The sequence below is a fragment of the Passer domesticus genome, chromosome 17 (genome assembly GCF_036417665.1).
Source record: "Passer domesticus isolate bPasDom1 chromosome 17, bPasDom1.hap1, whole genome shotgun sequence".
Taxonomy (NCBI): domain Eukaryota; kingdom Metazoa; phylum Chordata; class Aves; order Passeriformes; family Passeridae; genus Passer; species Passer domesticus.
Window position 1 is genome coordinate 5,125,343 of NC_087490.1, and position 13,372 is coordinate 5,138,714.

At 47.3% G+C, this 13,372-nt stretch overlaps 1 protein-coding gene across 2 annotated transcripts in view; it reads right to left on the reverse strand.

Annotated features, from left to right (window-relative positions):
* The window catches only part of MED13L (mediator complex subunit 13L), a 169,146-nt gene that overhangs the window by 6,644 nt on the left and 149,130 nt on the right, over nucleotides 1–13,372 (reverse strand). For both annotated transcript variants that reach the window (XM_064393121.1, XM_064393120.1), the window contains 8 exons: nucleotides 12,892–13,084; nucleotides 10,878–11,313; nucleotides 9,382–9,601; nucleotides 6,870–7,058; nucleotides 5,230–5,453; nucleotides 4,611–4,753; nucleotides 3,299–3,457; nucleotides 1,936–2,112 (listed from right to left, as the gene is read on the reverse strand). In XM_064393121.1, the coding sequence (XP_064249191.1) occupies nucleotides 1,936–2,112; nucleotides 3,299–3,457; nucleotides 4,611–4,753; nucleotides 5,230–5,453; nucleotides 6,870–7,058; nucleotides 9,382–9,601; nucleotides 10,878–11,313; nucleotides 12,892–13,084 (1,741 nt within the window). The remainder of the gene's footprint in view (nucleotides 1–1,935; nucleotides 2,113–3,298; nucleotides 3,458–4,610; nucleotides 4,754–5,229; nucleotides 5,454–6,869; nucleotides 7,059–9,381; nucleotides 9,602–10,877; nucleotides 11,314–12,891; nucleotides 13,085–13,372) is intronic.

Consider the following 13,372-nt stretch of genomic DNA (forward strand, 5'->3'; position numbering starts at 1 on the left):
CCCCTTAGAACCTTTGACTGCAACCACACAGACATGAAAGGGAGACTTGGCAGGCAGCTATTGGGATAATGAAGTTTAGCAGTGGCCACAGAGTGAACAGAATTCCCATTGCAGCAACTCCATGAAATCCAGACTGAATTTTGTAAGAGAACAACTGAGAGCTCTGTGCAGCTGGTCACAGGGAACCCTAAACACTAAACCCCTAAAACTTGGAATCATCACACACAGCTGCAGTGCTGCTGCCACAGGTGCTGCTCCCCAGGCTCCAGAGCTGCACACCAGCTCCAGCCTCTGGGAACAGCCCTGGCAGCTCCAGGGAAACTGCCCCTGGAATCTGTGAGGACAGCAAGGCCTCCCTCACAGCAAGGGACTCGTGATTCTTTCAGACTGCACCAGGATCCCCAACAAAGCAGCCTTCACATCCCACTTTCACCTCAGGAGTTCCACATAGCTCATTAGCATAATTGGCTGGATTAATTTGGTTTATGGGGGAGGGCTAAAGATACAAGGAAGATGTGTTTGCCTTATGCATTCCACTACTCATCATCTGCACACAGGTTACAATACTCTGAGTAAGTTATGGGAGAGAAGGATATGGCACCATCAACACAGAGCCAAAAATTACAGCATCACAATATGGTTTAGAGGGGTTTTTCTTATCCAGATTTCTCAGCAGGCGAAGAAATCCACGTGTATAATGACATTTAAAGTACATTTCAGTGGGTAGACAGATATAGTGGGAGCTGTCTGAATTAACTGCATTAATTAGAACTGTAACCAAATTTATACTAAAACACAAAGCCCTAAATAGAAGTCATGCATCCTACATATAATAAACAATAAATAACAATTTATCTTGAAAGAGATGAATTTACTCCATATAAAGTGGAAAAGTCTGTGTGTCCTGAACTAGTGTGACCTGAAACCCCAGTACTGAAACAGGCAGGTGGTTGTTTTCCTTCATCTCCCAAAGAGAACCTCTGGATTGCTGGAGCAATGTTATAACTGAAGTTTATTAACTTGTGTCCTACAGCCTCAGTAAACAAACCAGAGCTAATATCATGCTCTGCTTGGCCCCTAGAGCAGAAATGAGCTGGCTAATGGCAGCAGGAAGCAGCTTAATCATTAAGTAGAGCAGAGTTAAGAAAATTAAATTTAACACCATTTTGGAAAAGGCCATTCTTGTACCTGACTCTAATTAACATCTGCAGCACCAACGGGCAGGTTAATGCAGGTTAATGTTTGTCATGCTCGGGAGGGATCCCAGTGCCTCCTGGGACAGGGATTGAGAGGGGCAACTTCCCTTCAGAGGCCCTGGGACATTCCAGGAGGGACAGATCAAAGCCTTCAAAGCAGGAGCCTGCCTTCCTCTGCAGCCCAAGTGCCCTCCTCATTAATACAGCCACTGTACGTGTTTGTAGCTACTCTTGGTTTAAATTGCTTTGCACTCATTTAAAGGATTTGGGACAAAGCAGGAAAATGCTTATTTGGATATAAAGCATTAACCAGAGTCTTGCTGACTCAAACTGCAGGTTCAGTGTAAAAGCACTCCGGGGGCATCAGGAAATCTCAGGCTGGGATATTTTCCCTACTCAACCACAAGTGCCTCCTTCATGTCAGCTCTGCACACAACATGTGAAGCACGACTGGAAACAGCAGCTGGCCTCAGCAAGTCACAACAAGCCAAAGCACGTTCTGGTCTGTGCCACTTGTGCACTGGCTGGTCCCTGTCCCTTCAGCAATAAACCAGTGTGACTCTGAAAATACACTCAGGGAGAGCACAGAGTCTCCCCCTGCAGCTGAAGCCCTGCGTGGTTCCCTTGCTGGGGTGGTTTGGGGTCTGTGCAGAACCCCGGCCCCCCTGGGGGTTCATCCCTGCCCAGCTCAGCTCTGCTGACGCCCTGCAAAGGCCCAGGGGATTTGCCCCTCACTCACCGTTGGTGGGGCTGAAGCCATCCTCGTTGGGGTAATTTGCAGGTGCCACCTGGATGGTGGCAGAGGTGGGGAACACCAGGATGTGTGTGCAGGAGGCGTCCTGGGGGGTGTTGAGCTGGGATGACTGCAGGTTCAGCGCCGTGCTGCGCCCGAACACCGAGCCCATCGTCACCGCGTCTGTGGGGACAGCACAACAGCACAGGTGTCACTGCAGCACCCCAAACACGTGCTCTGTGCCCAGGGACACCTCTGCCCATCCACCTGCTCTGCAAACGCACAGACACAGCTGAAGGGCCTTATCTGCAGAAGATTACATTGCTGCAAGAGCTTGACATTAAGATCACCAGCCCCACCTCTCCTGTCATTCTGCTGGCTCTTAATCAGAGCAAGTTAAATTGATTTTTCACACCCATCTCTGTAGAATTATGAAATACACCCCACTTTGGTCGATATGAACACAAAAATAAAGTTTCTCTCTCCTCCTGCTCTATTCTTCTCAATTACCCAGGAACAATTAACTTGGAAGGTGCAAATACTCAATGCAGAGACACATTCTTCAGCAGTATTTAACCAGCACCTTCAATTTTAACCTAATTTTTGCTTGCTGTTGACCTAATTATGTGTCAGGATGTAAAGGAAAAAAAATTCTGTTGAAGGATTTGGGTCTTTCTTTGTGTTTTACTGTGATATGAAAAAAGCCTCATTTGCCATCTGTTTTCTCACATTACAAAATTTCTGCTTTGAAAATATTCAACATGATAAGTAATTTTCAAGCTCAATTAATTCTGCTCTGTATTAGTCTTTTCTTTCTAAACTTAAAAAACCCCAGAGTGGTTTGTAAGGATATGTTAAGGATGCGTCACCACATACATTAAAAAGTATGTGCTTGGGTAAAACAACAAAGGGAACCTCAGCATTAAATTTCACTTTAACTTAAGCCCATGGACTGCTGCTTGTAAGTGAACTCTCTAAATAACTTCAGCATGTGAGAAGGCAAATGGGCTTATTCTTATTCCCATTTCCACAGCCTCCTACTCATTCCCACTGCGCCTCCTCCGGGCACGAGGGTGTCTGTGATGCCACTTCCAGCCCAGGGGAACTGGGCTGCCTGAGCCCATGGGCTCCCCAGGAACAGATCAGCACTTTGGCAGTGGCCTACAGCCACCTTCCCTCAGGAGACTGCTCTCCTCACTTGGCATCTCTCCGTGGTATTTTGGGGAATTCTGCTGGCTCAGCCTATTTTCTGCCACACATAGCCATGCTAGTCAAGTTCTTCACAGAAATCCCACGATTAATGTGCCTAAGTGTGAAATGTCATAAAAGAACAGTTTTTCTGGCATTGCCATAGCTGGCTAAAACATACCTGGCATCACCACAAATGATCCCTGTGGCTCCATGGCAACGAGGCAGGCACTGAGGATGGAGGGGGAATCTGCTGCAGAGATGCCGCACATGCGGCAAACCTCCTTCAGCTGCTTGCTGATTGTCTGCAGGGAGCACTCCCCGAGCAGGATACTCCAGTCTGCAAGGGAAAAGCATCATGGGAGGACAGAGCTGATGCAGAGCCAGCACCCACCTGGAAACAGCAAAACATTCCCAACGCTTGGCATTTTCCTAATCCCAAACTCTCCAGGACTGACTCCTGTGCACATGAGGGGTCTGGTCCTGCAAACTGAGTGCGTGAGGAGTTCCTGTGGAATGTTTTTATTCCACGGCAGTCTGTTGGCTTTCCTTTGTTCAGTAATTTTTTTCCCAAGACCTTTCTGTTTGCTTAGTGATGTTTAAGTGGAAGAATCACAACTGAATCCTGTCTCTATTTCTGTGTCAGGATAACTTTGTTCAGAAATTTCTCTAACCTCTAATAAGGCCTCCAACTTCCCTTGGAAGGACAGTGTGCAAATCCTGCACAACACGAGGGAGTAGCATCAGACCCAGGGCACAAGCAAGGAAAGGTTTATGGAAACCAATACAGGAACAGTGCCAGGGCAGGACTGCAGCCAGCCCTCCTGTAATCCATGCTGTTATGGCCCAGGAAATTACAGTTTGGAGGATCCTGGTGATTTCTCTGCCAGATACTTTACACTCAGATCTACTTGGTCAAGTGGGCATCACTATCAAGACAACAATGGGGACAAAGGGAGAGAAAGGGCTTCAGCAGCTCTGGTGTTGATTCTAAACACCTAAGCAGCCCTGCCTGGGAAGCCTGGATATCTGGCTTCCCATCCACGTTTGCCCTCACTAAACTCTGGCAAAATGAACAGCAGTCTCTCCTGTCTGTGGTAGAATTTGGCACACCTTGTTTACCTTTGGTAAGGTCATGGTTCTAGGAAGCAGAGACAGGACTTGGGAAGGTTAAGCCAAATTCACCCCATCTAACGCCACTGTGTGGTGGCAGAGTCTCAGCAAGTCTGCAGGTGATGCAAAACTGAGAGGAATGGCTGAATCCCCCTCCCTGGAAGTGTTCAAAAGCTGTGTGGATGTGGCACTTGGGGACATGCATCAGTGGTGGCTTCAGCACTACTGAGGGACAGTTGGACTTGATGAGCTCAGAGGGCTTTTCCACCCTAAACAATTCTGTGGTTATGTGATTATCACTCTCCATTTGGAAAGGTTTGTGATCAGTTCAGAGCCACCCTGCCTTGCACCCTGGGTCCCTGTCCCTGACAACTGCACACCTTTCAGCTCCCCGTGGCCCAGGCGGCCCAGGCGGCCGATGACGACTCTCCAGGGCAGGGATGTCATCTGCACAATGCCAATGCACCACTCCCACAGCTTCTGCAGCCCGATCTTCCGCGCAGACAACTTGCTCCTCCTTGACCTGCAGGGGAAGGAATTAAACACAAGAGTGAGAGGACAATCAAGGACAATATTCAGATTTCTGGTCTCTCTAATTATGTCACTCTTTACCAACTACAGAGTTCTGGGCAGTCCCTAACTTACCTTTTATTACTAACAAGAAAATCTACATGTCTGCTTTCAACACTGTTACTGCAGTGCCATCAAACTGCTGAGCAACACACCAGGTGTTCCTCAAGGTAAGATTTAAAAATACAAAAAATCCTAAAAAACCTCAAGGTAAGATTTAAAAAAAAATTTAAATCAAATGTAAACCAAGTGTAACTCAGTCATTTTTTCCCGTGCAGATCTGAAAATCTGGAAGCACCAACTGAAATGTTCTCACTGTAACACCAGCATGATCTCCTGAGCAGGAAAGGGGATGGAAGGAACATACAAGGAGCTGGTGAGGGATGACTCCAGGCATGGATCATGGGAGAAGCCAGGGGCAGTGAGTACCTGCTGGGCAGGTCGATGTTGACAATGCAGGTCTCCAGCAGCTCCCCGTGCAGGTCGGTGCAGGACGCCAGGAGCCAGCGCTGGTCGTGGGACAGGCAGTACCCGACAAAGAGCACGTTGTATTTCTGACTGGCCTCTCCAAATGTCTCTCCCAGCTCTGTCTGCTTGTCTTTGATGGGGGCCAGGATGAAAGGAGGTGAGTACAGCTGGATTGGGCTGGGCCTCTGCAACAGAGTCAGCACAACCATCAGGGGATAGATCAGAAACTACTGAACACAAGGAACACACACACACACTGGCAGCAAGTACAGAGACAGGCAAGCATGAAACAATGAGCAAATTCAAAGCATTCCTAGTCAGGAGGGAGATTGGGAAAAGGGGGGTTATAGACAATTCACTGCTGCCAGTTAAAGCTGATGTGTTCAAACCTTATCTAAAGATTTCTTTTTATGTACAGGTAACCCAGGGTATGAAAGCAGTCTTTGGACCAGTCACTGACACAGGCAGGAGTTTAAATCCCCTCAGCTGTCAGATCCTCCTGTCCCTTAATCATCTTTAGGGCCTTGGCTGGATTTGCTCCAGTGTATCCGAGTTTCTTGTTCTGAGGAGCCCAGAAGGGAGGAGGACAAGCACCTCCCTGGCTGTGCTGCAGCACCATCCCAAGGCAGCCCAACTGCTGCTCCTTGGGAGCATCCATCATGTCCAACAGGACCTCCAGGTCATCTTCTGCAGAGCTGCTTCCCACATGGGCACCCCAAACCCATCTTTGCCATCTAACTCTTCTCTGGAGAACACACAGGAGGGGCCTCACCAGACATGTTCCATAATTAAAAAACAGTCAGGGTATTTTCTTAATTCTTCAGCAAATTTTGGGAGTCTGCAGTGCAGACTGAGAGAAAATTCATAAAATGCAATAAACAGAGATTAATTAAATGCAGTAAGTAAATGCCAATAGGTTTGGCTTTGTATGTAGGTTTTCAAACCCTCCCTAGCAGCTCTTTATGCCAAGGTAAATGTTTAAGTGTTTAGTTGGTCCATTAGATCTAAATAAAATATTCATAGTTATCTTTCAAAGAATGCAAAACATTCATAGAAAGTAGGTTGGATTATTCTTCCTTTGAAATCCCTGAAATTCCAGAATCAGGGTTTTAATATTTACAGTTTAAAATAGATAAAAGATAAGCCCATTGAAGAGGGGGATTTCTCCATTACCTCAGGGAATTAATATAACATCTACAATTAGGCACAGGAACTCATTTCATATATATGCATATATATGTGAATGGAAATAAAGGTTGGGTTTAAACTCTGGTTGGAGCACTATAGACTGAAACCACAAACTGACTCAGAATCCCAGCTAATGATGTTCATCTTCTCTTCTTTCACACTTTAACCTTTTACTTTAGGAGTCAAAACCAGAAGCTTAAAATGTTTTGAAAGCGAGTTAGCCTGATGTTTTTGTTACTATTTTCTATTCCATTAATATGGAATATTAATGCTTGCCTTTTCTCTTTGTATCATCATTGTCTTCTAGATCTTGAAAAAAATCCCTCAACAAGTATTTTCTCTACTCTTTGATATTTTAGGGAAGTAGTTATAGTTTATTAACAGACTATGATTTTCTTGCCACCAATACCAACCTCAGGATTTTTGAGGGTCATCTCAATGCTGGCAGCTGGCCCAAAGCCTGTGAGGGACTTGATGTGGATCTGTGTGGGCAGGGGCCTCCTGCACTGGCAGTACACAGAGAAGGCCAGAGACTTCAAGTGCTGAATGTAGAAAACCTGTTCATCCTTCATTGTCTGCAGCATGTACTGGCAAGGCACAATCTGTGGAATTCAGACACACAATGAAACAGGGCTGAGAGGCTTCCAGGAGCTGCTCATTAATATCCAACCAGCTCCACACAGTCATTAGTCACCCAACACCCAGCACACTTTGGGATGCTCCACGATTTGCATTACAGCTCCCTTGGCAGGAGTGGCTGCAGCAGACAGGGACTGCATTCTCTGGGACAAAACTGCTTCTACCACAATGAGAGTGAATTTTAATCCATAAAACCCAAACACTTGTATTCAAACACCCTGAATTTTTTATAAGTGTTTTTCTGGCAACATCTTCACTTGCAGGTGGCCTGAACCACGCAGTCCCTGAGCGTTGTGTTCAGGCAGGTTTGGCTCCATGGCTCATGGCTGGGAATGGTTTGCTGTCCTTGTGGGAATTGGCACTATGGCATCATCCTTACAGAGGGGTGTAGAGGGCACAATCAAGATTCTGTTACAATGATTTGTGTGGTTATTTCCCCTTTTCAATTTAGTTCCCAGTGGAAGCCCAGCAGCCTCATCTGCTGCTCAGTTTCATTTGTTTTAGAAAGTCAAGAGAAGCAACCCCAAGGTTTCAACCAGCAAGAACCAGAGGCACAGGGAGATTTGCCTGGGAGATGAGTTTGGGGGTTAAAACCCACCTACACAACAAGAGCAGGAAGGAGAAAAGGCACAACACTCCTTCAGAAGGAAACAAAGCATGACAAAAACCCGGTTTTCAAATCAAACCTATTTTAAAATTATAATTAAATCCCTGTAACCTCACTGTTTTTATCTACTGGTTTTATTTTACAAGTCCTACTCATGGCTGTTAAAGTGTCTTTCCTTTTACAGTGAGATCTCTGGAGCAGAAGCTGTCAATATAAAACATTTACATTGTTGCCAACACTACAAGACCCAAACAAATTCCTTCAACAAATATTTTCAGTAGTAATAAAACTTAAGTGTCACAAAACTTTTAACTACTTTATGTTTCTTGCTTGAACCTTCAGAACCTTGGCAGCACATTCTGCTTACTAAATGTGCCTGTGTGTTTTTAAAAGCCAGCTTTACCCAAGGATTGCAGGAGCTGGGCTTTCCCCCTCTGTACAGGAACAGTAATAAAGCTGCAAACATTTGGGTTTGATTTATTTTGAAGTAACTGCATGTTGTGTGTGCTGTGCTACAGCTGTGAGAATACAGTGCTGGAACTGGATCATGTTTCCTTTGACTTACAGAAAATTGCTGTTTTGACTTCAACTGGCAAAATGTGTTTTGGGGAACACACAGTGAATGTGGAAACAAACAGCACTGAGAAAAAGGGTCAGTGTGCTACAGCCTCAGCTCCAAAGGCAGTGCAGAGCTTACACAGCTCTTGTGCTTCAGACACTGTGCCATCAGTGGCTGCTTTGGCTTTAGTGTTTCCAGGTCTGGATCAATCAGTTGCCTGCAGCCTAACAATATGAAGTTGTGGATCTGATTTTCATTTCATTCCCAAGCCTAAAATATTTTGGTGACAGTTTCCCCCATCCTTTCAGGGGACAATGAGATCAAAACTATCAAAAACAACAGTTTTCCATGGCCAACTTGAGACACCACAAGAATTTCCAATTTTATTTAACTAATTTGAAATACCTTTAAACCAAGGTGAGCAGACATGGAGAAGGTGCATAGAAATCCTCCCCGCACTGTTCCTACCTGTGCCCTCTGGCCTCCCATTCCCCCCACATTTATTGAGGCTCAGCCTCTGTGACAGGAGGCCTAGCAAAATGCAGCCAGCCTGGGCAAGAGGCCAAGAGCTGCCTCTGGCTGCACAAATTAAATTCTTCAGCAATTCCATAGTAAGTAACTGTTTTTATATGCCAAGTTACACGGTAAATTATTTTTAAGAAGCAGATAATAACAATACAATAGTTATATTACACATTAAATGTCTGGTTTCACGTACTTCTTTTGGTTTAAATAGTATAAATCAAGGGAATATAAACAGCAAACAACTCAACATGTAAAGTAATCAAAGGAGAAACTGGCCAGTTTTGGCAATGGCAACTCGAGTTACAACTTAAATAATTGAAATCCCTCTCCAGGAAGCATTGAGCAGATAGGATTGTTGAGACCACGGGACAGATTTGATGCTGGGATACTGTGGCTGCTCTAATTAATTTCCTCATCAAAACAAACACAAGGGGTTGTTTTAATATTCAGACCTGCACTGTCAACCAAATAATTTGTAAATGCCACCTACATTTCATGCATTATCTCTCATTTATCTCTTTTAGCACAGTGTCCATATCACAGGTGTGCTGTGACACAGAGACTCAGTGTGAAGATACAGGGAAGGCAGAATTACCTGGAGAATGAAAGAATTCCTCATATTCTCAGGCAAGTTGTCCAACATTTCTGTGTAGCATCTCATGAGGCTCAGGAGCCAGAAGTTGGTGGAGGCAGACTCCTCGTCGGCAGTGTAGGTGAAGGGGTCCACCATGTAGATGACCACGGCGGGGGGGTAGGCGTTGCTGTCCGCAGCGTCCGGCTCCGTGGGGATCCCGATGCGCTCCCGCTCCGCCGCGCTGCGGGCAGAGCCACGGGGTCAGTACTGCGTGTCTGGGGCCAGGGGATGGAAAGCACCAGCAATTCTGACAGCCAGAAGCAAAACTAAAACCCGTGAGGACAGGCATTGAGATGAGTTGTGCTCATAGCAGCTCCTAATCTGAAATACCTGGGGTTAGTCAGGCATCAAACATACCCTACAGTCTAACAGCATCTCACTGAATCAACCAGACCAGATTATACCTGAAGAATATGGAAAAGTTACCTCCTTAGCTGTGTGTATTTTCATGTAGGCGTCTGTCTGGGTTTTGGTGCGGTTTAGGGTTTGCTTTTGGGAGAGGTGGAAGGGAAACAGCAGGAGTTTAGAAGTACCAAAGCAATTCATGGAGCCTGGGGTCCTGCTCAGGTCCAGGGAAGGCTGCACTGGCAACAGAAGGAGCAATGGAGATTTTCTTACTTGGTGAAATGCTCCTTCCGTGCCTCAGCCAGGAGAGCAAAGCTCAACATCTGTAAGTGATCAAAGCAGCTCAGCCTCTGTCAGAAGCCCCTGCAGCTGCTCAAAGGGTGTTTTGCACAGATCAGGGAACAGATGTCTCAAGGACAAGCCCAGCTACAGCAGGATGTGGGCATTTCCCTCTCTGCAATACACACCAGGACCATCAGCAATGTGCATTATTATAAGAGTAATGAAAAACATGCTGCCTCAGGAACATACAATGCTAAAAAGCCTTAATTTTTATGTGACGGATGGCCATTCATAATGGAGTCTTTAAAAAAGTTGTGCTGCCCAAATTTTTTTAAAGTAACAAGACTACAATTGTGTCTCCTGACCTCACAGTGTGCCTGCTTGCAAAACAACACCTGCAATGCAAAAACAAATAGGGAAAAAAATTCATGGCTTGCATTTTGCATCAGTTAATGTTGCATGTGTGATGGAGCAAGAGGCACTCAGCTCCATGGGGTATCTGCAAGTGCCAAGCCACAGGTGTGGCACAGGGCCTGACACACCCCACGTGCTCCTGGTGCTGCAAGGACAGGGCAGGTGGAGGGTCCTAAGGCAGCTCCACATCCACGCAGCCGAACCCAGGCTGGGATTCTTGTGATGAAAAAGGGGAGGCACCCCTTTGTCAGCGAGTGCCTCACACAGGAACACGCCCTGCTCCGCTCCCACCTGCTCGGCTGTGCTGCACCTGTCAGAGGGGCCTCTCCTTGGAAGGGCTTCCCTAAGGCTTAGAGGCTGGCTGAGCACAGGACAGGGGATTAGTGGGCAGCACCCTGAGCCATGCGAGCACCTACCCTTCCTGTCCCTCCTGCTGCTGCTGCGGCAGGGCGGGGCCCGGCTCGCTGTCCGCGCCGGGGCCCGCGCTGCCCTGCGAGCGCTCGGCCGCGCCGCCGCTGCTCTGCCCCGAGCCCGCGTTGCCGCTGAAGCCCGGCGTGGAGGACGCGCCCATCTGGCTGGCGCCGGGCGTGGCAGAGGACGCTGACAGCTGCGGCACCGAGGAGCCCGAGGAGGACGCGCTGCCGGCCGGAAGGCTGGTGGTGCCCGCGCTGGGCGTGGAGCTGAAGGAGCTGCCCGTGGCAGGGGCCCCCGCGGCCGAGAGACACGAGGAGGAGCTGGAGGGAGCGGGTCCCGAGCTGCCGGGAGCTGCCTGCGGCTGGCTCGGAGCCGGCGCTTGGTACTTGGGGGGCAGCAGAAGGCTGCTGTCCAGCTGCAGGGTGGCCAAGTAAGGTGCTGGAATGGCATGGAAAGAGGGATTAAAGACAGTCAGATCAAAGGAACCTGCATCAACCTGCAAACTGGATGACATTCCCTGAACTTTTACAACATTCTAAGAGTACACAATTGCTAAGAGAATTGAATCTCCATGACCAATGTTTGCTTTGGAATCCATTTCTCAGGGTGTCAGTTCAAAGTGATATGAATCAATTGTCTTTAAATCCAGGCCTGACTTTGCAGGGCTTTGTGACTTTAAGCTGGTACTGGCACCTTCTGCTCTCTGGCCAAACTGCGTGGCAATAACAGCATTGTACAGTGCTCAGCTCTGCAGCCTCTCACAGTTTATCTCTGTCAGGCTGGAAACCTTAGAGTAGTTTATATCTGAGCAACAATCCTGGCAAACTTACAATGTAGTGATTTCTGCTGTGAGATACCACAGTGATAAATGAATATTTATTATTTATTTGCTCCCCGAGGTGGTGTAAATCACCAGCAGGGAAGATGCCAATGCTGGCCCTGCCAGATGCCTCAGGTGTGAGCTGAGCAGCCCAGTTCCTCACCTGGCTGTGCATATGCGGCTTCTTTCTTTGGGGAAGTCTGAGGTACTTCAGTAGTGTTGTAAAAATTTCTCAGTTTGTCGTAATTCTTGTGTCTCGTGCTAAGATCCCAATTTTTAGTCATAAACAATATATGTTGACTCTGGATCATTCTGGGAGGAAACAGCCATGTCTGTCCCCAGCTGAAACCAGATGACTCCAGGGATCAGGCAGGAGAAGCCAGCTGATCCTACCCCAGGAGATGCTGCACCCTTCCACACTCAGGATCTACAGTCCCTCACCAAACCAGTGCTCCTGACATTGGTGTAATACAGAACAGACAAAACCAGTCAGACTGATCTGTTAAAATGTCACTGTTTCAGAGGGAAATAAGCCAGCCTGAAGTCCAGAGGAGAAGGTGCCTTCAGAGTCATGTGGTTCCAAGGATCCACACACAGCAGAGTGAGGCTCCAGGCAAAAAGGACACCAGCACTTTCTCTTCTTCCCCTGTGTTATCTCATTGCCTTTGTGGAGTCCCAACGACCTCCCCTCTCCTATAAATAATACACCTTTACACTGGAGGCCACCGTGACACAGCTCTGTCACACAGGTGTGATGAGATGTATCAGGAGCAGTAAACCAGATCCATGGACACCTTCAGCCTTGTGTGGAACACCTGCCCTATCCTGGGAAGTATTCGGGACCAGGCTGCAGAGGACTTGGAACAACCTGGCCTGGTGGAAGGGTCCCAAGGGATAGAACAGGATGAGTTTTATGGTCCCAACCAGACCGTCAGTCTGTGATCTTTGTGATACACAAACACCTTATACTAAATGGACTTTTCTAAAAAAGATAAGAATTTGAATCTCTGACACAATCCCCAGAGTGTCAAACAACACAACTTTCTGAAGCAGGCAAATTTAACCTGGAAGAATTCAAGATAAAGCCTTGTAATATCTTTTAAACTTTTAAAGAGACCATAATCTGCATCTTTAGCAAACCCCCACTGGGTTTTCACATGCCCCTCGCCGTCCCCAGAGCCGGGGGTGTCACTCACCGAGGTGGTGGCGGCAGACCTGCGCGTAGAGCTTGAGCCTGGAATGATTGTCACAGTCCTCGGAGCCCCAGGGCTGGCTGAACCACTCGCTCACCAGCTCGTCCGTCAGCTTCTGCGCCACGCTCTTGCCCACCCGCATGATCCCGTCCCGCAGCACTTTGCAGATGGGCTTGTGCTGCCCAAGTCTGCACATCTGCCAGGGGAGGGAAGCACAAATGCCTGTAAGGAGATGCCAACCACCCCAGGATGTTACAGAGACTGGTGTGTGGCTTAAGCCCCTCATTCTCAGCACATAGCTAGGGGCTTCTTAATAAATATGTAAAAAACAAAGGTTACATTTATCTGTTAGCTTGAACTGCACTCACTTAGCACAACTAAGGTTACAAAGGAATCTGACATATTGGGGAGTACATGCTAAAGAAATAAATGCTTTCATCCCCAGCCTAGCAACTGTGAGAAAGCAACATCTTCTTTTAGGGTT